This window comes from Neopsephotus bourkii, unplaced genomic scaffold, assembly GCF_033783945.1.
Source record: "Neopsephotus bourkii isolate Nb327-2 ecotype Australia unplaced genomic scaffold, CSIRO-AGI_Nbou_v1 NB_668, whole genome shotgun sequence".
In the NCBI taxonomy this organism is placed as follows: Eukaryota; Metazoa; Chordata; class Aves; order Psittaciformes; family Psittacidae; genus Neopsephotus; species Neopsephotus bourkii.
In genome coordinates this window covers 2,601,815-2,628,277 of record NW_026901167.1, presented here as the reverse complement: position 1 = coordinate 2,628,277, position 26,463 = coordinate 2,601,815, and the positions used below count along the sequence as shown (strand labels likewise).

The 26,463-nt window shown below is 40.7% G+C and overlaps 1 protein-coding gene across 10 annotated transcripts in view; it reads left to right on the top strand.

Moving 5' to 3' along the window:
* Window positions 1-26,463, top strand: part of TEX11 (testis expressed 11) — a 31,207-nt gene extending 4,744 nt beyond the window's left edge. For 4 of the 10 annotated variants that reach the window (XM_061353255.1, XM_061353254.1, XM_061353256.1 and 1 more), the window contains 23 exons: window positions 348-428; window positions 2,873-2,958; window positions 6,335-6,392; window positions 7,227-7,322; window positions 8,788-8,869; window positions 10,551-10,629; window positions 11,120-11,271; window positions 12,378-12,463; window positions 13,558-13,695; window positions 14,138-14,240; window positions 15,332-15,456; window positions 15,675-15,760; window positions 16,380-16,433; window positions 17,051-17,091; window positions 18,295-18,381; window positions 18,918-18,988; window positions 19,211-19,327; window positions 20,484-20,556; window positions 20,964-21,113; window positions 22,197-22,305; window positions 23,311-23,431; window positions 25,014-25,178; window positions 26,178-26,463. In XM_061353255.1, coding sequence (XP_061209239.1) covers window positions 348-428; window positions 2,873-2,958; window positions 6,335-6,392; window positions 7,227-7,322; window positions 8,788-8,869; window positions 10,551-10,629; window positions 11,120-11,271; window positions 12,378-12,463; window positions 13,558-13,695; window positions 14,138-14,240; window positions 15,332-15,456; window positions 15,675-15,760; window positions 16,380-16,433; window positions 17,051-17,091; window positions 18,295-18,381; window positions 18,918-18,988; window positions 19,211-19,327; window positions 20,484-20,556; window positions 20,964-21,113; window positions 22,197-22,305; window positions 23,311-23,431; window positions 25,014-25,178; window positions 26,178-26,252 — 2,235 coding nt within the window. In that variant the 3' untranslated portion in view covers window positions 26,253-26,463. Of the gene's footprint in view, window positions 1-347; window positions 429-2,872; window positions 2,959-3,851; window positions 3,973-6,334; window positions 6,393-7,226; window positions 7,323-8,787; window positions 8,870-10,550; window positions 10,630-11,119; window positions 11,272-12,377; window positions 12,464-13,557; window positions 13,696-14,137; window positions 14,241-15,331; window positions 15,457-15,674; window positions 15,761-16,379; window positions 16,434-17,050; window positions 17,092-18,294; window positions 18,382-18,917; window positions 18,989-19,210; window positions 19,328-20,483; window positions 20,557-20,963; window positions 21,114-22,196; window positions 22,306-23,310; window positions 23,432-25,013; window positions 25,179-26,177 lie in introns of those variants that run through there. The other 6 variants (XM_061353257.1, XM_061353260.1, XM_061353264.1 and 3 more) reach the window with 5 other exon arrangements.

The following is a 26,463-nucleotide window of genomic DNA, read 5'->3' as shown; positions in this document are numbered from 1 at the left end:
GCTCCAGTGGAAGGGGTCCCTGCCCATGGCAGAGGCTGGAGCTGGAGGAGCTTTAAGGTCTCTTCCAACCCAAACCAGTCTGGGATTCTATGATTGTATGGTTCTAATTCTTCCATGCATCTGGCCTTTCCACACTACCTAGGGGCTGCTGTGTTTTTCTGGATGTTTTTATCATCCCTCAATATATAGAAATACACAGAATTACTGTAAGGACAGATATCTAATCCCAAACCTGGCCTTACTGAATGTGAAAAACCCAAGTCCTCTTTTAGAGAATCATTATTTTAGTGGAATTTGAAGCCATGTTGCTCAGTACAGTTTTTTAGCATGCTCTACTGCTTTCTTAGGGAGTTGCTCAAGGGGATTTTCAGAAAGCAGTGATGTGTGTGCAGCGCTGCAAAGATATGTTGATGAAATTGCCAAAAGAGGTAAGTGAAATAATCTCTTCTTTATCAGTCCAAACTTGGCAAGTCTGCTTTCCTCTCTGTATGTTCAAGAATGACATATGCCATATAACATTCTGGAAAGTACCCTGAACTATGTTCTCTCTTCTGTGATTGGTTGCTTATTTGAACTTTCTTACTGAAACTTTTGCATGAAACCAGCATTTTTTTTTCTTCAAAGTTATTTTTTTTTGGTTGCTGTTGCTCCTCACAGTTTATAATTCAAACTAGAATGATAAACTCTTCCTAAAGAACGAGAGAAGACAAATCAGCAGGCAGGGTAAAATGATGCCTAGATTGAATGGATCACCTACTCTTGTACAGAACCAGCTGCATTTTACAGCTTGATCTTATATTCATCTGCCTTACTTGTACCCACGTGAACTTTTGTTTGGAGACAGATGGGATAAGCAAAGAGCTGAGTCACTAAGTTTTTGATATGCAAGTCTGTCACTGCTCTCAGTACTAATCTTCATCTTCATGAAGCTGTAGAGCTATGAATGGAGGCTTCCCACTCCACTAAACTGAGGGGTTTTGTAGTTCCTATGTCACAGAACAATGCCCAGAGAAATAAACTCGGGCATATACAGAGAGTTCTTTGTTGGCAAAGATAAAAGAGTAATATGTTTATATCAGAATAAACTTCCCCACACGCATTTTCATTTGCTTGCTTAAATATTTTCCCAGTATTTAGGAAGCATTTTGTTCCTGTCTCTGTGGTACAGGTAATAAAATATAAAGAGTAGACCTGGATTCTGAAAGGGAAATACAGGAAATCTGGTTGGAGTTTAATTGGGTTTTAATGGATTCAACTCCAACCACTTTTAAATTGGGCTGGGTTTTCTTTTTGTGTGATCTGCAGGTACTGTTCAGTGCATTGAGGCAGATGCAGGGGTCCAGCTTTGGTTTGACTCATAAGAGCAAAGCAGAGCTCACTGCATCTTTGTATCATTTCAGTTTAAATGAATGCTTTCTGCTTCAACTCCTCCATTAAATAATATTAAATAATATTAAACTTCTCATGATGAATGCTCCTCACAAACCAGGAGCACTGATGCAGACAAGGAGAGGGTTTCTGATCATGAGTGATACAATTCACTTCTGGCTTAAGGAGTGGTATTTAAACAGTGAGGAGGAAGGAAAGAGCTGGTGATGACCGAGTGACTCTGAACCTTTTTGAGCACTAGGTAGCCCTCAGTCCTTGGCCCTTCTAGGCTCCTGTTGTACCAGAGAGCCCTTGCAGAGTGTCACAAGGAGGTGGTTGTGTTATGGTACCACCGAGCAGCTGGAGAGGATTTGCAGCTTGTGGGTCATCAGTGATGTATGAAATGTAACTGACCTCTTGCCCTGTAGGTGAAATGCTGGAATTGTTCCAAACACTTGTTCAGAGAGGTGCCAGGTTTCTGGGGATATTTAGTGTTAGGCTTGACACCTGGAACACAGTCATTCACTGAAATAGGATTTTAATTATCATTTGAAATACTTCTTTTCCAAGCATGCAGGTAAGTGTCTGGGATATGCCACAGTACGCCTACAGCATTATTGCATGGAACCCTCTCAGTACAGAGACCTTTCTGCTCTGGAAAGAGGATGTTCACAAATGAACTAATGAAGATAAGGGTTTCACATCTGAGAGCGATGGGGGTTTGGTTCATGCATCTGCACCTGTGCTTTTGTCTCTGGATTGAAAGGAGAGAACGAATTTGAAGCAAGATGCTGTGCTACCTCTCTCATTTTTGCCTGAGGATTTGAAATCTGGAGTCACTTGCAAGAAGCATCATTTATACTCAGAAAAGCAAGTTACTGTGGAGGCAAAATGGATGTAAACAATGGCAGCCTGTTAGCATTATAAAATGTATTTTCTGTCTCTTTGGACAACATATGACAGCTGCAGATCGTTTTGGAGGAAAGACAAGTTGTTATGAACAGACATTGTCAGGGCTGACTGATTTAAGTACAGTGCTCTGAATAGACAAGCATTCAAAACCAGTTTTCTCCTAAGACCTGTAATGTCAATGAGTTTAACCCCAAAGAGACCTGCTGGGAAGGAGCCTTCCATGGGAGAAGTACAACACTGAACTCTAGAAAGCTGCTTTTGTTGTTTAAAAAAATGAAGTAGCAATATTCCAGTTTCCCCCTCTCAAGTTTTAACATCTGTTGTTTGGTTTACAGCTCTAGTGCCTTCAGCATGGTTTCTTGAGGAACTGTTCTATCTTTTGTGCTTCAAGAATCCTGCTGGTTTGCGTGTTCTGGACTGGTTACTGATGCTTCACTTTCCCACACAGTTATGATTCTGTTTTAGTCATGTTCAGTATCCCCTTGTATAAGGTCAGAAGTGGTAACTGGATATATCTTTGAAGTAAAGTGCATTTTAAAGAGCTCTCATGATCCTATGAGAACATTATAGAAAGAGGAGTCTTTCATTACAGACCTGTTACTTGTCAATCCTCTGTTACAATTTTGGAGTGGAAACCTATGAACTGAAGAGGTATGAACAGAGCTCCTTCTGGCTCAGGTAATGTGCAGAGGCAAACAAAATCCTGCTTTTGAGTCGTACAAAAGTCAGGGGAAGGGAAGGGGCAAGGGAGAAGTAGAGGTTTAAAAATGTGAGAATACAAGTTTTTACCTGACAAATGAGCTGAGCAGGTACTTAGTGACTGTCTTATTCTGGTGCCTAACGTTTGTATCTGCTGTCCACATGGATTTTCATGTCATTAGAACGAAAGTTGTCTTTCCATGGTTCTCATCAATTCTCTCCCTAACACTTCTTTCAAAGTGAAGAGGCTGTTCCCAGTTCTTGTGCTATTCATAAATGGTAGTAAAGGGATTTGAAAACTTTGGAAAAGAGAGGACAAATTATTTGGAATGGTTAAAAATGGTTTTGCTTTAAATAACATTTGAATTTCTCATAAAGAAGGTGCTTCATTGAGAGTAAGTCCTTGACTGATGAAACATCAAGGTGAAAAGGAGTAGTTAGAGGGGGTTTGGGTAGGATCCAAGTAAGTAATGAGGTACTACTAAGGAATGAAAAAAGTAGGGTATGGGGAGGAGTATCCTCATGTTACGGCCACAGCCTCAGCTCAGAAAATTTGTTCTTATTTCTTCCTGTTCTTTTTCTTTCAAATTGTCAGAAAAACTGAATGGCAACAGAGCACATTCAGAATAGCTATGGTCATGTATGTTGTCAAAGAGCGTTTGTAGAAATGCTTAGAAAGCTGATGCTGTGGAGATTCTGTTTTGTTCTTGTGGTGCTGATGGCAGAATTTGAGGAGGAAATAACCTTTCCAGGTTGCAAGTAATTATCTGGAGAAAGAGCTGTGGCTCCATCTAGTGGGCTCCGACTTTCCTGTACTGAGCGTATATTGCGTTAGGAAACAAATCCCAGTTATTGCTTTTTCTTTCTATCAGTTCTTCATTCGCAGCATTTTCCATCGAATCTGCTTTTGAGGAATTACCAACGTGTTTTCCCCCAGGTGGTCCTTTGTGCTGTCATTTAACTTCCAGGCAGAGTGGGGAATCATGACTCCAGGTTCTGTTTCTGTCTCTGCTATTGATTTGCTGTGATCTTGAGAGCACAGTATCACAGTATCACAGTATGTTAGAGATTGGAAGGGACCTCAAAAGATCATCATCTCATGTATAATTTTGTGTACGACTGTATTATGTGTGATTCGGAGAAAACTCCAGGAACAAACTTGCCAACAAGGTTTTCAAGCTGACAAGCAGGTATTCTTTATTGCGGCGCCGGGAGGCACGGGGGTAACTCCTCCTAACGTGTGTCCCCATATTGCTACACAAGCCATCCTTATATAGTCCCTGGGCATACATACATATTCATGAGGCTACGTATGGATTCCATCATTTTCCAGAGAGTTCCCCGCATGCGTACAGAATTGTGGTGGTGGTCTCTGAGGGGCCTTTACTTCTTCCAACAATCTTCATCGCTTCTGGCAGCCTTTGGAGCACGCGCAGTAGATGCTCATACCAGTTTAATTGGTTCCTTAGCACCAGAGACATAATAATCCTCCTATCCTCCTACTTATCAGTTAGTTTCACTGTGGCCCATCCTGGACACCTGCAGTTCCCAGATACCCCTTATCCCTGTGTCCTGTTCTTCTAGACTGTTTTTCTTAAAACTAGGCTAACTATAATGATTTATCTTGTGAGAATTCTCAGTATATTCTCTAGCTGTACTCTATTTTTTTTTCTTGTTTATCCTGCACCTCAGTAATTTTCCATTGCTACTGTTACAAAGCCATCAAACTTAACATTACTTAAAACTGATTCTAAAGGTTTATATATTCCATTTTGTGATTTTGTGCCCCTTTGTCTCAAATTCCCCCCTTTTTCTATCCTTTTGCAAATTCTTTTGCAACATTTTATATATTACCATTACCATCAAGAGTCTTTTTGAAATAATTTCCCGTTTCTACCTGGTGCTTAATTTCATTCCTTTTCCAATCTTCATAATTTATCATAGCCCCTTTACAACACCAGAGGGAACACTGTATCATACCACAAGTAATCAATATTAAAATAATTAACACCAATATTCCTGCAACCAGTTGCCTCAACCAGGAGAGATTGGGTAACCATGAAGTGAACTTTCTCCATGTTTCTTCAAAACCCCAGGAGGTGTCATCCATGGCCATTTCATGAAATATCTTAGTTTGTTTCCAAATTTCCTCCAGATCTGTTTCAGTTCTGCCATTTTGGCTATATAGGAGCAACAGCTTTCATTCATGATGGAACAAACCCTTCCTTGTGATGCCAGTAACATGTCTAGAGCCATTCGGTTTTGTAGACAGGCTGGTTATCTCTTGTTGTTCTGCCTGGATTATATAATGTTTTTGCTTCCCATTTCCTCTATGGTTGCCGAGATATTTACAATTGCCTTCTCTAATTCACTTACTGCCAAAGATGGAATTAGCCCTCTTACAAAACTATGAAATGAGTTGTGCTGTTCAATAATAGGGTTAAACCCTCACTTAGTTTGTTTAGCAAAACTTCTAATCCAAGTCCCAGAAGGGTACCTGTTGATAATAGTAAAATTGGGTATTACAGCACCTAAGGTGCATGCCCCCTTCCAGTTGGGGGTAGAATCTTACAAGCATTTTTTCCACATAACCAATACCATCCTTTCCCTTTAAGAACGGGCCATCACTGAACTATGATACCATCTATATTAATTGTATGATTGCAATTTGAATGGTGACCTACATCTGTGGCATTTAAACAAGCAAAATTTCTTACCCTGGTTTCTGATGTAATACATCTTTGTGCACAGGTATAACATTTATTACCTGGGTTAGGATTAACTATCCCAAATGTTAACCTTTCCTTCGAATACAGATTGCTAGTATTCACCCACAAATTTGTCCATAAGACAGTGTTAGGTATTGGAACTCCAGTTAATGGGAGATCCAGGCTTTCTCCTGATTTAGGCAACTGTGCACACACCCAACAGTCACTGTGATTAAAAACATTAGTAACATTCTGCACTGATTTTAGGTATAAGTTCTGGTCCCAAGCTTGTGTGCCAGTTATCATATGAGTCCAAATTATGATCAATCAGGTGAGATTGAGAACACTTGCTTCTTCAAGACCCCTATAGTTAAAACTGATAAAGCCTACTGAAACGTTTGACCAGATGTTGCAGAAGGTGGTGCAGAGGCTGGAGAAGGTGATCGAGTACAATTTTTAATGTGAGGATTTAGAAAGAACACAACATTTTCTGTTCTCCAGTAAGTACTGAGATCAGTTTGCATGATTTCTGTGACTTCTAACTGGTTAAGAAGTGGGAAAGGACAAGAATGTTGTGCATGTCAAAAGACTGGCTGAATTTCTCTCTGTTCTCTCGTTTAATCCTAATTTTTGCTTATCATTGATAGCCAGAGCTATGACATTGGGAAGATGGACATAAAATATTCTCTTGGCAAAGAAATGCAGGTAAGAAAGAGAGAAGTTGCTTTTTACCAGTAGCAGGATTTTGTTACCCTGACTGCACTGTATCATCGGCCTCTACTGTGCCAAACCTGACCAGTGATCCTTTGGCCTCCTCTTTAGTACTATCTGCCAGGAAGTCTGGCAGAGTTGCAAGTTCAGTTGCTGTGAGTGTCAGTCTGAGAGTTCAGTCCCTGATGGGTGCCCTACTACTTTTTGAATACTACTTGAATCTACTTTTTCACAGAAATTAAACTGTAGAGAGTAAGGCTGAAGTAGAGCCTGAATGGCCATCTCTTCTTCCCTTTCTTCTTTCAAGGCATTATCAGTTACATTGGTGTCATTTCTGATAGATGTTTTTCTGCCACATTCATAAGCCTTACTACTCCTTTTACTACCCACAGTGGATATGGAGAAGATTTTAATCTCTTCCTCTTTATATAAATCACTTATTTGAAGGCAGTTATCACATGTCTTTGTGATGGTGGTGTTTGTTTATTTGTTTTCATCTCAGTGAAGTTTGTGCCTCTTATTCCTCCAATTTCTTATTTCAGTCTGTTTTTCCAGACCTCTGATTTTCCCTGCTACCCTTCTGTTCTCCTCTGAACTCTAGTTGATTCATGTCATGTGTGAGTTGCTGTGCTGAAGATTGGATGCACTTCAGAACTGAGCAATCACCTGATATGTCTGATACCAGGCAGGCGTTCTTTTGACTCAAAGAACTTTTATTTTTCATGATCTTATGTTTTAAGTCTTGTATCCATCTGTATGTTTGTGCATGGCTATATTTTTTTCTCTATTCACATGGCATTTAAACTTCCAGTTTGTTTTTCTTTCCAGGCTAAAGTGCTGCGGTTGTTGGCTACAGCCTATTTCGAGTGGGATTGCAGTCTGTATCTTGACAAGGCATTGAAAGCTGTGAGCTTGGCAAATCAGGTAGTGACGTGTTGTTGTATTTATCGTGTGTAATAGTTAAAACTCAAGCATTTATCAACACAATAATATGGACCACATGAATGGTGTGTTGTCCTTGACATCAGATGGACGTCTGTTTGCTTTGTGTTTGGTTTTCATACTCATAAGTATGTTTTGGCACTCCCAGCTTTTTAATAGAGAAATACTTCTTTGCATGTAGATGTAGAGCTGTCTTGGTGCCTTATGTTAATAGTGAGCTCCTTTGACGATGATATGGCTAAAATTTCTCTGGCATATTATAACCCAAAGCAACGGTTTTGAGCTCTGCATTTTGAGTCCCTGTCTTATCGATACAAATGTTTAAGTGCCAAACAGTGTTCAGTTTGAAAGCCATGCTACTACATCAGTCTTATTTTAAACAACTCAGTTAGCTGTTGCACCTTACTAACATGACTGTGTTCCTTCTGGAACCTGACAAATGAGCTGTGTAAACATACCAGCTACCCTGAAGAAAGTTCATCTATATCTAAGCAGTCTCTGCAGTGAGGTTTCTTGCTCTTGCACAGACTCTGTTTCCCGTATAAAGACTTGAATTAATTTTATGCTTCTAACTCCTCAGGTTAGAGTAACTTAAATTTGAAAGTTTTGTGCTTGTCTTTGGCCATTTTACAATTTCCACGACCTCTTTCATGCAAACCAAGTTTGAAGAACAAAATCCCGTTTTAAATGAAAGCTCAAATTCAGTTTTCTACTTGCTGTTAAAACTTACACAGAGATGATGATGCATGTGCTCATGAGATGAGGGTAAAAGACAATGTATTTTAATCATTCAAATAATGCTACTGTAGTACCTGAGGCCTCTGCAGGTTTTACTGTATTTACTTTTGCAAAACCTTTTGAGGTGGAAGTGTTTTTATAACCATTTTTGCTAATGTGTGCTTTGATATTGTATGAGGGTATGGTAAACTAGGAGAAAATGTTTATTCTAGAGTCTGAAATGTGCAGTGTTTCAAGGAGAACTGTAGCATACAGGCTTCATTATAGCCATTTGCACCCATTATTGTTCTTTCCTAAATTTTGTATTATTATAAGCTACTTTGAATTCTGCTTATATTAATTCCAGACTAATCCAGGCAGTTCACACATAGACAAGCAGGAAATGTTTCTATCATTCAATATTGTTCAGCTTTCTATTTAAAAGTATTGGAAATGGGCAACAGCAAATTGGGAATCATGTGTCTCTTGCTTTCATTGTCCTTGTAGTCTTTTAACAGTATAGCAATAAATAATACAGATGCACATTGCATTTAAGAAGAAAATATTACCAGTTGCCTGCCTATTGGTTCCGTTATTAAACCAGAAAAAGGATACAGCAGACTTTCTGTGGTTTAGTGATACTTGTGTGGATTAGGAATGTGCTGGACTCTCATGGGATCTGTATTCTACAACCAGCTGGCCAAGTAATGTGTTGTGTATTGTTGTGCAGGAGGATTTGCATCCAGCAGGGTTCTTCTTGAAAGTGAAAATCCTTCTTAAAAGTGGAGCACCAGATGAAGATATCAACTCAGGTATCCTGGCTCTGTATAGGCTTCATATGAAGGTCATACTGTACCAGGGCCAAGAAATAGCTCAAGCTGTAAATAGGAAAGACAGAAAAATATATCCCTTTCTGGTGTGTTTTAGAGGAATCTTCATTAGTTAAATATTGCTCTGGTTTTGAAGTGTGAGACCTAGTAGTCAGTGTTCACAGAGGATTTATCCAGGTGATAATATAAGTTTGAATTAAGCATTGTTTTATTATTGTTGGGGTTTAAACTGATCTGCTGGAAACAGGGAAGACTCTGAAGCCTCTTAGAATGAAGACAGTGAAAATACAGCAATGTAAAGGCATGGCTTATTTTAGACATAGGCCACAGGTTACTCAGGAAGGGTGAAGGTGGATTGTTTCTCACACGGACAGCATGGAAGAAAGGCTTGTGAAGCACTGCTACGCTGCGTGTGTGATTATGCAGATTTTGGCCAAGAGAGATGAAGTGCTCAGCAGTGTGTTGTTATAAACCCATGTTACCAGTTTAATTTACCTAGGGCAAATAAGCTCTTTTCTCCTTATCCCTCAAACTTGCCATTTGAAGAGAACTGATTTTTCCATAGGCATGAGAGAAGAAAGGTTTTTTGGGCACTTTAATATAGAAAGGAGAAATTTATTTCCCGAAGTAATGAAATCTTAAGGAAGAGAGGCTCTGTATGGTTGGAAAGCATCAGATGCGTAACAAATCCTATGAGAAATAAATGTAGGATGAGATGAGGAGTTTCTTGCAGAGAGTGGAATGGTTTGGATGTTGCCAGACCAACAGGACTGTGAATTCCATTTCACATTGCTCCTGGGAAATTTCAGCCAGCTTTCCAGTGGACAGTTGTTCAAAGCTTACCACTGCAACAGTTGGCTTCTGTTGTGCCATTGGAATTGTGAAGCCATGGTGCTATCACAGCATGCTCACCTTATGTTAGTACCCCTAAGACTCAAGTCAGTTTTGCAGCATGTTCACTAATGAGCTGCCTGGTGTGGCTGGCAGGAGGGTGTTGGCCTATGCACTGCAGCTTCTCTGTCCCTTGAGTGAAGGCTCCTGCCAAGTTTTAGGCATTTGACTAAAACCTTATGTTGTGCATTTGTACACAGGTGCCTTAGAAATGCTTCCTTTAACAACAGCTCTTACAGTCATGTCCTGTGTGTTCCTTCTCTGATCTCATCCAAGCTACAAACGTCTAAATCTTGCTATTAACCATCCAGCACAGTCTAGCAATTTTTGAGCTGTATCTGAGTGGTCTAAAACTGATACCTGCTTATCAGCAATTTGACAGCTGATGCTAAAGGCATTAGGCTTAAGTAGTTCCCATTGCAGTGTGAGCACTGACCTCACTCTTAAGTAGTTCCTGCTGGGTAAGGATGAGTCATTTTGATGGAAAGCAGCTTGAGGCAAAAGTTTGCGCTACTAATGCCTCTGCTGTTGCTGTTCAAAGAGACACAGGGACAGAATTCCTGGGTTCTCGGTCTGTCACTTGTCTGTAGTACTACAGGAGCTGTACAGTGAAAGGAAACTCAAAGCATTATAGACACCTTTTAATCCTCCTTTGGTTTTAGAACTATTACATTGGGGGTTTTATTCCAAAGAAGTTGTAAGAGGTAAATGATAAATTGAGCAGGTAAGTGTCCAGGTTGGTAAGTAATCTCTGCTGCTCTGTTCTGTCTAGTTGTTGCAGAATTTCTGCACCATGAGATGTCTTTAGACTTTTGCCTGAATACTGCCAAACTGCTGCTGGAGCATGGAAGGTATGAGAGCATCACTAAGTGGGGTGAACACAATATTTGGGCTTCATGATGTTCTTTTATAAGCAAATAACATCTGTTATACATTGATGCTTTTTTAAAATAAAACCTCACAGAAGAAAGAACCCTAGAATAATTGGCAAACAGTGTAAGGGTGAGCAAGCTCCTGCAAAACAACTTGAAGTTGACATTTCACGCTGTTGAATGCTCCATCGTGATTGCTTATGGGTATGCTTGCATATTGCAGTAAATTCTTACTCTTTCATTGTGAGGACTAAACTCTCATGAATACTGTGAAACAAGCATGTGCTGCTATGAAGTCAGAACTAAATAGATGAACTGCAGTAAATTCACACCTTAACTCACTCTGTCTGTGTGATTGCCAGTAGTGTTAATGAGAAACACGCTGTATGGCGTGAATATGTTACTCTTTAAAATGGAAAATTAACAGCTCTTCTTGTGCAGCCTCTTAAAACTGCATCTGTGTGAATAGGGAATCAGTTGGTTTTGACTTTCTGAAGTCTGTTTCTGAACGATTTGAATCTTCACCTAACCATGGAAGAATTACCCTGCTCCACATTGAGTTCCTGCTGCAGAGTAAGAGAGAGCTGCTTGCTAAGCAGAAGGTTGAAGAAGTTATTATAGGTCTGTATCCATCTTTTGCTGCTGTTTACTGAAAGCTGGATTTAGGTGACTGAAGTCTCGAATTCTGATTTTCACTTTTATTTTGGTTTATTCTTGTCTTTCTTCCTATTTGTGTCTGTTTTCCCTTATTTCCTATTTCCCTTGTTTCTTCTATATGTCAGTTCTCCACTTCCATCATGAATGACAGTCATGGTAAAGCTCAGTTGTAAATTCACTTGCTCCTTCTTAGTGTAGATTGTGTGTGGCTGATACATGTGGGATTAGAAATATTTACCAGAGTTCTGTGTAATGTTAATACTTTGTCCCTTCAGCCCAATGTATTTCTGTCAGTATTAAACCATGTTGCATATCCTTCTTTAAGCACCTAAATAACAGTCTCTTTTTCAGGTGTCTTGCACCTGTAACACTAATATTTTTTGACTGTCAGATCTGCTGGAAATCAGACCATATTTTATGTAACATCCAGGGAGTGCAAGAGCTACATTTGCACTGTTCAAGCATGAGAACAGTTTTCTGTTATCCACTGTATTTGGTGTGGGTTTGGTTTTTGTTTGCTTGTTTGTGGTTTGGTTTTGGTTTATTTGTTTCTTTGCTTTTCCCCCAGCAGCAACACTGGGTCTTGGCTGAACTATTGCTGGGTTGGTGTTTCTTTCTTGTATCATAGAATCATGTAATCCCAGGCTGGTTTGTGTTGAAGGGACCTTAAAGCTCCTCCGGCTCCAACCCCTGCCACAGGCAGGGACCCCTTCCACTGGAGCAGCTTGCTCCAAGCCCCTGTGTCCAACCTGGCCTTGAGCACTGCCAGGGATGGGGCAGCCACAGCTTCTCTGGGCACCCTGTGCCAGCGCCTCAGCACCCTCACAGGGAAGAGCTTCTGCCTAAGAGCTCAGCTCAGTCTCCCCTCGGGCAGGTTCAAGCCATTCCCCTTGGCCTGTCCCTACATCCCTTGTCCAAAGCCTCTCTCCAGGTTTCTTGTAGGCCCCCTTGGAAGACTCTTACAAGGTTATTGTAGGCTGTGGGACAGTATTTATCAGAGAGTTCTCAGTTGCTTCTCAGTGTGCTTCTTAAAAGTTCTTGTAAAGTGATGATTTGCAGTATCTTTTCAGGTCATTATACTGGGAAACAGCTGTTGCCTGAAGCCTTGAACCGGCTGCACATCATCTTGTGGGACATGGCTGCCAAACATTACGAGGTTTGGGACCAAACAGTAGCATTATTTATATGACTGAAAATGAAGATCTGCTTTTTCTGACCTCTTTGGTGTGTCTGGTTTTGGTTGGAGTGTGAACTGTTACTGGGAATCCTGTTCCAGTTGGCACTGGTTTTATTTTCAGCCAGCTGGGTGCTGTTTTCCATTACAACATCAAGTTTCAGGTAGCCTCATCTTTAGGTTTGTACCTGGGAACAGTTATGACCAGAACTGATCAGCCAAGGAACCTGTGCAGCCCAGCATTCCGGTTCTGCCCTGGGAATGCTGCAAAAACCTGAAAATATTCTTTACATTGAGCTGGTTTACAATCTTTACTCTCTGGTGGTCGGTTGCTTGTGTAAGGAGCGTGTGCCTGTATCATTTGTACATTGATTTTAGCTTCTGTAAAGTAGTTTTGGATGCTTACATTGCATCTTAGTTCATGTACATTCTTCCTGTGAGTGTGTATAAGCTCAGTTATTTGAAAGCAGATACCTTCTTATTCCTTCAGTATTTGGGGGAGATGAGCTTATGTTCTGCTCTTGTATTTCTGTCATATGCTTGTTGAATATAAAGACAAAACGTGGCGTTTCATTACCTCTCCTCTGTGTAGTCATGAAGGAATTTTGCTGATGACACAGCTTCCTTTCTCCTTCTTTTAAACTAAACTCTCTGAATTAGAACTATAATTGGGAGGACCAATTAGAACTATAGTTGGGAGTACCATGTTCAGCAGAGTATCATCAAAGGTCTCAATCTAAACAGGATAAGCATTTTTGTCTTTTTCTCCTAGTTTCAGTTGCCTTGTATTGTGAGCAGAGAGGGCTTTTGAAATAATAGTTCTATTTTGTATTTAGTCCGAGGAATGTCCTTTCTGGGTCTGATGGATGACCCATTCATTCCAGTGTCCTGTCTTTGAGAATGGCCATAGAATAAGGGAAGAATAGGAAGAGGTAAAGGGGCAGTTCTACAGTGAATGTTACCTGTAGAGTACTCTTCTAGGAGAAGGCTTGCACTGCAATGTATTTGATTATCCTAATTTGGACAGTTTGATCACCCCAATAAGGGTGTTTGTTTGTTTGACTATCATTCCCCAGGCAAAAAGCTATTCTGAAGCTCTTCACTGGTACAATTATTCTGTCAGCTTCTACACCCCTGGGCAGATAGATCAGAACTTGGCTAAGCTGCAGAGGAACATGGCTTCTTGCTATCTTCACCTGAAACAAGTTGACAAGGTACAAACATATGTATAGATACTGATTTATTTGTGTTGGGTTTATTTTTGTAGCTATGTCATTATCACAGACTGGTTTGGGTGGGAAGGGACCTTCAAAGCTCATCCAGTCCAGCCCCTGCCATGGGCAGGGACATGTTCAACCAGACCAGGTTGCTCAGAACCACATCCAGCCTGGCCTGCAATGTCTCCAGGGATGGGGCATCCACCACCTCTCTGGGCACCCTGTGCCAGGATTTACCACCCTCGCTGTACAAAGGTTCTTCCTCATGTCCAGCGTGCATCTCCCTCTTTTAGTTTAAACCCAGCAGCCCTCGTCCTGCCACAACAGGCCCTCCTGAAAAGTCACTTCGTTTATCTTTTTAGCTCTGTTCTGTTGCAAATTATGTCACTGATTTCTAAGTGCCATTATACTGATTTCCTTTAATCTCTTCTGTGAATAGGCTAAAGAGGCAGTTAAAGAAGCAGAGAGATGTGATCCAAACAGCATCTTTACTAAATTCAGTGTCTATAAAATTGCAGTGATGGAGAAAGATACTAATAAAGGTAGAACTTGGAAAATAAGGAGTTCACTACAAGGAACAGAAGTACTGAATAGATTAGAAAATACCAAGCAGATTTGGACTGTTCTTCTTGAAAAAAACACCATAGAGGGTAGCTAGAAGGGTCTGTAGAGTCACTGAAACTGTCAGGCTGTAGATTTCAACTGACAGTGGGATTCTTTGTACACACAATATATAATATGCAGAGTCCATTGCCATTGCTGATACTGTCTGGATGGAGCCTCTGTCTGGGAAGCTTCTAACCTTTTCATAGACAGAAGCTATAGCAGCATCCCAGGGTGAGCATCGTTGTAGACTTACTGGCTCAAGTATTCTTATGTGTGCATATACAACATAAAAAAAAGGATGCTGAGCTAAATGAACCTTAACCATTATTGCTGCTCTTAGTTTCTCTGGACAAGTAGAGCCTGAAGTTACCAGAAAATACATGAATTACTGCAATGAATTCCAGCATGACGTATCTGTAGACTTTCTTCTTAATAATGAGTCCTGCTATTTGATATTTTAATGAGAACCTTAGCTGAAGTAGTGAAAATTAAGAACTACAGTCTATACTTGCTTAGAACACAGAGTAACGTGCAGAGCTTATTTTCTGATGAATTCTGTGCCAATTAATTCTTCTCTGTACATTTTTTTAATGACAGCTTAATTTGTTCTCATACTATAGAGTGGGAACCACAGTACAGTGTGAACATAAAAGCAGCAGCACACTTGCTATAAGCCAAGATGTGGGAGCTTGGAATCATGCCCAGACAATGTAGTAGAGAAAGTCTTCTGTCTTTGGTGACAGTTATTTAGCAGAACAAAATGAAGGATGTGAGCTAGTTTAATTTGTATGGCATCCTTGTTTCCTTAGATTAGGAGCTTGAAAAGCCTTTTGGCACCTCTCGAGGAAGAAACACATAATTGTGGGGAAGTGCTGCTGTGGTCAGGTTTTCTTGTCTTGGTTTTTCATATTAAAAACATTACAGCCTTTCGGAAGTCATTGCTAACATCTCATTAAAGCAGTGGAACTTTGCACCTTCCAGTTGCTTCTACAAAAAGACATTTAAATGTTTCCTATGTATATTTCAGCTGTGGAAGCAGTTATTGAAATGGGGAAGCTAGCAGAAAAGTCATCTCAACATGAAGACAAGCTGAAAGGGGAGGAAAATACAGGCACTAACCTCCTGAGTTTAGCTGCCCAGATTGCTTTAGAGGTAGATAACATTGTCTTTGCTTTATTGCTGTAAGTAGGACAGCTCTAACCTGGCTTACTTTTAGTATTTCAATGTCTTTCATGCATTTTGAAGTATTTCATGCTTCCAAGGTACTCAAATGTGTTGTGTAATGCAAAGTAGAAATTGGGGTTTTGGGTTTTTTTGGTAGTAACTGAGGTAATGCAGTTTATCCAAAGCATGTTTTAATTTCTTTTCAGAATGAGCAGCAAGTTGTGGCCATCAAAGCCTTGGAGTATCTGGCTGAACATTTACAAGACTGCCGACAATTATTTGCAGCTTTAAAGTGAGAATTGAATGTATTTATAAGCAAAGATATTTTTTCTGCTTTCTTTTCAAAAAGACTATATTATATTGAGGAAGGTGGTAAACAGTAGGTGAGAGATTAGTTATCAGTCTTTTTGCTGCTGCAGATATATCTGAAGCCTGAACTTTGACATCTACCAGTGTTCCAAGTCCTTCTCAAGCAAATAGCATTAGTTGCTCTGAATTTTAGGATTACCTTGTGAACAGATGAGCAACAGCACTCTAATGAGATTCCAGTGATATATTTGGTGAAAATACCAGTTTGTATCATCTGATGGAGCAGTATTTTACGAAATACTCCATCATGTTTAGAACAACAAATACTGTGACAGATGTATTTATTCCCATATTTGCTTAAAACCTGTGTTAAAGTACATTTATTTACTTACTGTTCCATGAGTTAATAAAGTGATTTATAAATTAAGGCAGTAGGGTGAAAAACAGTATAATATTCTCAGTTTGACACTTTGAATTCTTCTGTGAGTTTCATGGGCTGCTAGCATATGGAAAAAGAGTGGGATCCTTTCTGGAAAATTAGGACAAAGCACACTGTTGGAAAAAAGTCTTGTTTCTTCGTTGCTTGTTTTCCTCGTGTTTAGATGTTTGGTTCGTCTTATGTTGTCAAAGGTCATGGCAGAAAATGAAGAGAAAAGGTGAGTCCATTTGCAAAATCACTTTCTGATGGTGGATGTGTTGTACAGATGAGGTAATATTTTCTTGCTGGGCTTATTTTCTTGTGGAGTACGTGAGAGATCAGTTTTTGTGCTGGTAAAAAGTCCACCCAGATGACTTCCCAACTTTTATTAATGTGTAAGAATGTCAGGAGTGTTTGGTGGGGAAGGTGGCCTAAGGCACTTTGGCACTGGGATATGGTATCTTTCTGAAGTTCTGAGTGAGAACTTCAGAGTGGGGCTTCCCTTGCTGAGGAGCAGCCACTTTGCAAATGGTGTGTTAGCTTAGGAGAACTGTACTGCAGCGTTTTGACTGTTAAGGAAACAGTGCAGTGTGAGTGGGGTTTGAAGTTTAACCTGCAGCTCCAGCCACTGAGAGAATCTCCTACTGCATTTCTGCAACAACCTTCACTGCTGCAGCTTGGTCCTTCAGTACCCTTGCATCTTCAAATGGTGAAAGTTTCTAATGCCCAAGGTGTTTGTTAGGGGAACAATTGTTATATCCATAGTTATGGAGATGTGTTCAACATAAATAATGTGTTCTGTTGTAAGAAACTTAATGGAACGATTTCTAAAACTTAATTTTTCCTCCATCCTAGAGATGAAGATATCAACTCGATGCTTACTTACTTGACTTTGGGTATGCTTTTGTTTCCTTACTTTTTCTGTAGTTTTTCCATCTGTGAACATTTTATTATATGATTAGGTCCATACCAACCAAGTGTTTACATTCCCTGTTTCAGTCCAGGTTCCCAACTGTGAAATCAGTGGAAATTCAGACTGGAGATTCAACAGTGCTGTGAAGTTGGATCTCGGTGTTAGAGGGTTTTGCTATGGAAAGCTTGCAAGCTGGTGCTGGGAAAGCTTTGGAAAAGCCTGTACTTGGGAGCTTTTGTCAGGCAAAGGGACAGTTTCTTTCAGGCAGTTTCCCTTTAATCCTTCATAAGGCCATGCATGCAAACAACAGATATTTGGGCACAAGCCACAACCTGGGTGGCCTCAAGTGACAGTCTGTTACTCTTGAGTGCACTGGCAGGGACAAGGTTAGTATCTCTAGCAGCAGGGCCACCACAAAAGGAAGAAGTTTGGTTTTGTAAACTGAATTAATGGGGTAACTTTCTATGACATTAATTGACAGTGGTGCCTTTGCTGTTCCTGCTGTTCAAAAGGGAGCAGTTTTTAAATGAAGGTAATGGTTTGGGTTTGGTTTTTTTGGTGCCCTGGAAGGCCTAGAAACCTGCAACCTGCTGAATGGTGGGAGAGGCCTGGTCAAAATGGGTTCCCTCTTTAAAGCTGTGCTGCCTATTGAAAAAGAATTGTCTGTTTGCGAGGTACAGGAGTTTTACAGAGGCCTTTCCTCCATCACAAGAAAGATTTACTTTCCCAAGATCTTTTCTGATCTTTGGGCAAGAAAGTCAATGAGATTGTAAGAGCTTTTGATACACTTGCTATTCCTTCTGCAACTAGGAGAGTATGGAAGCTAGAATTGAATGAATTCCAGGTTCCTTGCAGAAAGGCCTCAAACCTGTTATTCAGTTTAAAACCCCTCAACTTTTTGTGTAATTAAGTAAACCTCCTCTGCATTATGCTTCAGTGTCAGTACACTTTGAAAAGGCAGAACTTGTTGGCAGCCTTATCTGTCTTACCTAAAATGCTGTTTGAGGAACTATTTGATGTATTTATATCCTCTCTGGTCAAGCATGTTAGATGTAAGAATTAACTCTTGCCCAGGAACTACATGGGAGTTTTGGAAACTTCTGTTTTGTAGTGCAGTTACCAGGCTTGGAAATGTTTTTCTTTTGCTCAGAAGGTGTTACTGATCTCTTGAACACATTTTTTGCAGCTCACAAGAGACTTGCTGAGTCTTTCACAGATGAAAAGCTTACAGGGGACATGAAGGTCCTCGAAGCTCACTGGTTTAGGAAAGTTGGTAGGTTGGCACTCCCAAAACCTAAACTGAATCCCCTCCACCTCCACTCAGCCAGGCCTTGAGGAAGAAAGAAGTGCTTAAGGATGTAGTAAATTGGTAAAACTTGTCACCTGCCTTAGCTAGTCTGAAAGTTCTGCTGCATTTCCTGTCTTCTGAAACTATCTGGTATGGTTCATGTTTTACATTAGTTCTCAAGACAAAGACTCACGCACGCTCTGTTTGACTGATGAGAGAGCTGATGCGTTATTTCCTTCACTACAGGAATTGTACCTGTCCATGATACAACTCTGAAGAGTTCACCATTTTTCTCTTAGCCTTTCACTACCAAGACTGTTACAGAAGTAAATTAAAACCAGGCAAACAGAAAGAATAATGGTTTTCTTCAGTGTCTAAAAAAACTTGCTGCTAAGAGCAATGAAAGTCCCCTTACTGCCCATTGAATTGTAGAATGAACTGCCTGTAACTGGGGATTAGATGGGCATACCTGTAATGCTGAAGATTTGTACTCTAGCCTTCATTTTTCATGTCTTTGCTAGCTTGGAACCTGGCTGTACAGCTCAAGGGCTGCCCTGGAAAGATGAGGGATTTTTTCCTACTGTCATTCAAGGTATGTACTCTTGCTGATAGTATCTCTGACTGAGGAATAGTCACCTGCCCAGATCTGTTGGAATATCTTCCTGTGTAATTCTAAAGTAAAATTGCAGTATGATTATATAGTTATGACTAGTTACTGAAAGTGTCATAGAGGAGACTCAGCAATCATCTATCCATGATTAAATTGCTTTTTATGGGCTCAATTCTCATAATCTTTCCCTGTTTTTGGTGCCAGTTGTCCCAGTTTTGTCCTTCAGACAAAGCTGTTCTAATTGCCCAGAAGACATGCCTGTTAATGGCAGCTGCAGTTGATCTGGAAATGGGGAGACAACCACTACCACCTTCTGAACAGGTACGGCAGTGTTCAGGTAACTGCTGCTCTAGGTACCAGGGAGCATTTTTTGTCTTTTGAGTTTGAAGTCCTAGGTTTTTTTTTTACTCAGAACAGGGTATTGAGAATCACAGAACGGTTTGGATTGGAAAGGACCTTAAGATCATCCAGTTCCAACCCCCCTGCCATGGGCAGGGGCACCTTCACCTTAGACCATGTCACCCAAGGCTATGTCCAGCCTGGCCTTGAACACTGACAGGGAGGGGTATTTACCACTTCTTTGGGCAACCTGTGCCAGTGCCTCAGAACCCTCACAGGGGAAAACTTTTTCCTTATATCTAACCTGAACTTCCCCTGTTTCAGTTTAAACCCACCACCCCTTGTCCTATTGCTACAGTCCCTGATGAAGAGGCCCTCTCCAGCATCCAAAGATTAAGAATGTAAGCAGGAGAACCTAACTCATTAGTATTAATGCACCTCGTGCTTTCCAAACAATGATAAATGCTAGATTTCTGTGAGTTTAAACAGATTTCTATCAACCAAAGGTCATGGCAGTGCCTTCTCTTAGAGGAACTTAAGCCTACCTTAAAATGTTTTGTAAGGAGTCTGCTGCTGAACATTGGCTAGTCAGGCAGATAATTACTGCATCTTTAGGGTAATGCCATTGCGGAAAGTAGTTACCAGTCTGGTTGTGATAAGGCTCATGATTATGTTTGGTTTTTTAAGCATGCATCCTTTTCTGGGGTGCTGCACTTACTGTAGTAAGATGAAGGAAGATGTAAGTGGTTATGACAGAAGCATGGAAGTCTGCTGTACAATGATTGTGGTAGAAACTTATTTTGTGGGGTGCAATGCACAGCAATTTGTGTTGTGGGATTTAGGGGTTTGTTACTCTCAGTAGCACTGTTTTATGCTTTGGGAAGTAAAAGAAATGATCTTTCATAGGAACCCAGGTGGTTCTTTCTGGACCAGTGGAATGCTCGGTGTGAAGAGGCTTTGTCTGAGTTGTGGAGGTCTTTGAAAAAAAGAAAAGTAACTAATGTAGATGATGTTCTAATTAGGGTGGTTCTTAATTTATTTCATAGCTGGGTATAAAGATCCTTCCTGCTGTGACATGTACATTCCTTTCTCTTTTTAAACTATGACAAAAATAACTTCTTCCAATTTTGTGAAACAGGTGGAGCTTTTGAGTCAGGCTCTTCAGCACCTCCAGGCATGCAAGGAGATCTGGAAAATTCTGAAGCTCACAGGTAAGCGACAGCGTGTCTGTTCAGCACATGCAGCTCTTCAACTTAGTCACTGTATCAGTGAAAAGTACAGGACATACGGAATTGCTGTCTCAGCTGAAGGGTGTTGAAGCAGGTGATAAAAGGGTTTCCTGCTGGCTGTTACCTTGCCTGGGGTGGTTGCATGAATTTAGCTACTTATGGACAAACCAGATGTTTTTACTGAGGGGGAGGCATAGTGGTGGGGTTTTGCTTTGGACGCCTGAGGCTTCCATCTAAGCCTGCTTCAGAGTTCCACTTGCTCTGCTGGGAAATCTGAGTACCTTAATGGTTTTCCTGCCTGTTGGAAGCAAAATTTATACCTTGTTGGTACACCAGGTGCCTTTAAGAAAATGAATCACTACATTCAGGTAATTCTGTCTCTTCTGTAGGAGATTTTGCTAAAGACCCAACAGACACATTGCTGCTGCTTTATGAATTTGAAGCAAGATCCAAACTGAATGATCCAGGACTCCACAACCTTATGGAGTCAGTTTGGGAGCAACCACAAATAGAGGTCAAGACACTAGAAATTATTGCATGTAAGGGCCGCATTTGTGCTTTCATAGTTCTCTAAGTAATGAATCAACTTTTGTTGCTCTTTCCTGTTCACCTGGGGCGGCCAGGGTTATCAGGTATTGTGCAGCATCCAGAAAATGAGTCTAGCTGTATGTATGTTGTCCTGAAGCAAAGCTGCTTTAGGATCTCAGCAAGATCAGGAGATCTGCATTTTGGAAGACTGTATTACATGGATGATGAACCAGAAATTTCTGACATCCTTATGTTTCTGGACCCTGAGACATCTGAGTGGAAAAGATTATTCAGATAAACTTTTACAAGCTTCAAACTGGCAGAGGCCAGACAATGACGCTAGCTGTTAGATGGCTTAAGTTGGTTTAAGATGTGGACTTTGGATAGATACACAGTTTCAGCTTACTGTTGTCAATATGTAAATAGCACTTTTCTATACTGCACCATGCTTTCATCACAAAGTCCTAGTCATGCCTCCTTGACAATCTAGAGTAGGATCAAATGAAGATGAGTAAAATTTAGAAGTACTATGGCAAATCTTTGGAGGTGATTCTGTAGGACTGCATGAACACCTACTTCTCTCTCTTGTCTTGAGAGAGTACACACCTGGGCTTGAAAACACTATACTGGCATCATCCCATATTCTTGGGTGATACGGTTTAGTGTGAGGTGTCCCTGCCCATGGCAGGGGGGTTGGAACTTGATGATCTTAAGGTCCTTTCCAACCCTAACTATTCTATGATTCTATCTCACCCCTGCCTATTTTTTCGAATCAGGTCTTTATATTCAAGGACACAAAGAAACCTCTTTACATCAGACACCCTCCCCCAGCAATATTTCTGGGTTTCTGCACCAGAAGTCAACAGTAGTGGGAGTACTTATGAAATGCACTGTGCTTCTGCCTTACAGTCCTCACTGACGATCTGCACAGTAAAAAAGTAGTAGACTGGTCACTAGCTTGTGACCAGCCCAGGTATTCAACACGTCTCTTTGCAGCTGTTTATCACAAGCAGGCATCATGCTGTGCTTTAGTGACCAATGAGATGGAAGTCTGGCTCCAGTAATTTTCTTCTGAATTTCCTTTTGGTTTTAAGCATTAGCAATGGAATCTCCAGCTCGATATCCTGAACTGTGCAAGAAAGCTCTCAAGAGTGCATTAAACCTTCACAGAAAGCAGACTGTCATTGATGTTGAGAAATTCAGGTGAGTGTTACCGTGCAGCTTTGCCATGAGCCCATGACTGGAGATGCTGACAGGGAATAAGGGCTGCCATTTGGAAAAAGTGGGTTTTAGGTTATGTGCAAGGTTCCACTTCTTGCTGGCCAACCAATATACCTCTCAGTCATGACTGTCTAACAGATGTGTAAACTGGGAGGTGCTTCCCGGGCATATTTTTTGAGAGCGTTTTATTTCCCATAAATGAATCTATTGAGGAAGGAAAATGAAAATTGTATCCAGAGGAGGTCTCTGGCTGTTTCTTGTGAGGAAGGTGTTAATTTCAAATGGTACCCTGGTAGTAGTGAACTAGGTATTGCAAAGACAATGAAGAGATGATTAACAAAAGAAATTAAGTGCTGAGAAGAAGGCCAAGAGTTGTAAGTTAGTGATAAGATGCCACAGTCCATTAGTTTGCTGGGTAACTGGCTCTCTAACAGCTGTACCTTATGGAATCTGAAAACCAACCTGGCACAGGGCCTTCTCTCTTATTTATACCCCAGAAAGGACCTTTTTCTCCTTTCCAAGTTCCTTGCAGTAACCCCTGGGCAAAGGCAACTGTTAATACTGCTCTTCTCCCTTCATGTTGAGAAGGAAAAACCCCATTTCTGAAGCCATGTGTTTATTACTGATTTCCTGAGGCTGCCGAGGCCTTACTTCTTGTTGGGGAAGTTAGAAAGCTTTTTCCTTGCTGTTACATGTAGCACTCTAGAAAATGTTATCTCTTTCCTTTTGTGTTACTTTATAGCCTAGCAGTGAAACTCATGAAGTGCTTGCTTCTCTTGGCTCTCTTTTGGCATAGTGTGTATGAATGAGATCTGATGCTAGGAAAATGTGTGTTTCTGCTTGAATAATGGGAACGTAGTAAGCACCAGGGTGGACCTGTCTGTGTAACAATCACAGAGACATAAGTCACTGTGCTGCTGATACTAAAAACCATGTTGGTGCACATGGTATTTAATCTTTCCTCTTCTGCTCTGTTTCAATTCTCAGCAAATGCTTACATAGTTTGATAAATCTCTCTTTACCAACTGGATTAACAGACCTGGATGCCTGTGTACTGCAGGAGGTGTGGGACTACTTTGAAGATGGTCTGAGCATAATCAGCAGCACAGTGAGTTGAACAGGAGAAAAGAGGCTGGGGGATGATCCTTGAGCACATGAAAAATAACAAATCTCATCAGGCTGAGAATGATGAGGAGAGTGAGCAGTGCATGGTGTGATGTCTTGAGCAGCCAAGATTTCTTCAGCAGAAGATACACTGACATTACCTCAAAAGAAATGCCTCTTGGATATTTATGACTAAATTATGAAGTTCCCTGGATTTTGTAAGGGCTTTTTTAGAGACATTCAAGGCCAAATTTTCAGTGCCTATTTTAGAAACATCTGCAGCTGAGACATCCCATCATTCCTCCTCTTGTTTCTGCATTCTCACGCTGAATATGTTGGTTGGTTTTTTTAAATGCAGATTACTTTTCCAGCTCAGTTTAAAGCCAGCTAAAATCTGGGTTCCAGACTTGCATTTGTTCTCAGCTCTGTCTTGTTAAATGTATTTGGGAACTTACTACATTATTGTTTTATCCAAGTGACCTAGAACTGGATTCCTAGACCTGAGCTGTTGGTTCCTGTGGTACCATGTGCTTTGTTTCTGTGAGGACAGGTTTATGGAGAGCAAAATCATTCTTTCTTTAAGCATTTCTGCTGCTTCTTTCAAGCCTGAAGCAAAATGCTGTAAGTGAAGCCAGTTGTACTGAGGAAGTTAGGCATTTCTACTTAAAACTTGATAGGTAAAAGTCAGTTAAGGAGTAATCCTGTTCAGGACTTGCAAACCAATACCATGTTTCATAGCTTCATTCCATTGCATGGCTGGTTCTTTGGTTAAGGTTTGAGCGTCTCTTCTTTACGAAAGTGGCATCAAGATATGTTGTTCCTGACTTGCCAGAAAACCAGTGTCCCCACATCCGTGCCTGCCTCCCACTGAAGTCCTCACCTCTAATTTTGGTAATGTTTTTGTTGAGGGCTACGAATGAAATGTTAACGTGGACTGATACAACAGCAAAACTTTACAGCACTGGGTGGCCTTTTGCAGTCATGCTCATGGCAACAGGGACTAATTGGTACTGTGATAAGAGGAGGACACTGGGGCATCACATTAGTCTGTTATCTGTTAGAAAGCTGGTGCACCACTCATGATTTACAACTCCTCGTCAGAAATGAATGCTCTAGTTCAGAAATTCATTCTGGGTCCTCTTACTTAGGATGAGAAGTGTCTATCAAAGGGGAAAGAAGTCCTTCCAGCCTCCCCTTAAGGATTTGCATGACAAATCAGTAATTTCTTGTTCTTCCCTTCTCCAGCTGAATCAGTTTCCCACCATGTTCAAGTATTGTAGGGTATTGCTACTCTTCTGCAGTTACAAAGGCAGCTTTCATTCCAGTCCCACAGAACTATATTTTCTGATGTACCAATAGGTAATTGCAACATGACTTACCTATGTTGGAAGCAAGGTGTTTGGCAGTAGTGCAGATGAACTGTGAAGTACAGGATGACTCTGAAGGAACTGCCCTTTGTTTAGGAGAAAAAAACCCAAGTAACTGTTTTCCCACTAAAACCAAACTCTAATGCACTCTTGACTTGTCAGGGTTGAAGTGAAAAGTCCATTTTCTGATGAGCTATTGCTTCTTCTTTATTACCCCAGGATGCTTACCCAGAGATGGAGATCCTTTGGTTGATGACAAGAGCATGGAATACAGGAATATTTCAGTATACTGTTGGGAAATGTGGGGAAGCTGAGCAGTGGTGTGGATTAGGAATGCGCTTCCTCAATCACTTAGGATCTCTGAAGAAAACCTATGAAGGCCATGTAAGTAAGCGTAAGCAGATGGATTTGAGGATGTGGGATTTAAGGTCTGGCCTGAATTTTAGATATGGATCTGTCTGAAGAAACCACTGCAGAATTTCATGGTACCTAAATATTCTGGGAGAGCTTAATGCTAAAAGGCTTTTTCAAAGCAAGGCCAGGAAAGTTTTGATAGACAATAGAAAGGTTAATGAAGTTTCCTTTACTGCAAGGGTCATGTGAATGCCTGTCTGGAAATCAACTTCTGTCTGTTTGTGGCCATAGGAGAACCCTTGTACATTGCTTGCTTTCACTAACATCAAGGTGCTGTACCACTTTACTTAGATCAGCTGTATGAACACATTCAGACCTGGTTTCTAGTATAATCTAAGGTCTTATAAATAGGGTTTAAGCTGATGTGAATATAATCATTAAAGCTCATCTTTTCAGGTGTAGCTTAGCCACTTCTACAGGTGGTAAAGTTTCAGGGCTACTGGCTCTGTAGAAAGCAATGACACAGTTACTCTGTCACAAGTAAGCTTCTCTATGGTTTTTGGTTAGTGCCCTACCCAGACTGCAGCACAGCTCAGCCTAGCTGGTGTGTGCAGACATCATTCAGTCTTATGCATGAGCTGGGCAGTCAAGAGCTGGTCACAGTTTTTATACCATGTTAAGTACACCTGTTAAGACAGTAAGAATTGAGATCACTTCTTTCCAACCTCAGCCATTCTGTGGTTCTGAGTGGGTTTATTCCCTGACATAAGACTCAGCTATAAACTATGCTTTATGGCAGTATAAATAAACCTGCCTTTGTCAGATTGCACTGATTTAACTGGTTTTTTTTCTTACATCACTGTATTTAAACCTGTGCCAAAATCTTCACATTAGTCTTAGGTTTAGAACCTGGTGGTAATCTCCCACTTATGCCCTTGCTTCTGTTCCCTGTTGCTTTCTTGTATTATATAGTTAAATGATAGAACTTTATCCGTCCGTATTGACAACCGTGGTGCTTATGTTCTCCAGATGATTGGCCTTTATAGTGAGGTTCTGGACAAACTGGACAGAGCAAAAGGGTTTCTTTCAAATAAGCAAGAATAATGAGAGTCACAACTGCAAAATGGAGGACAGGAGTGTCCCTTGGAAACGTTCTGCTGGATGGAAGAGGCCATCAGCTCTGTGGAGGCGGCGTATCAGGGGAGCAGTGCAAGAGAAGCCAGGATCTCCTTGTTAGTGATTAAGCTATGTACTTTAAAGGAAGTCTTTGTTGAGTGAATGGAATTGTTTTCCTCTAGGCAATAGTTTTCATTCT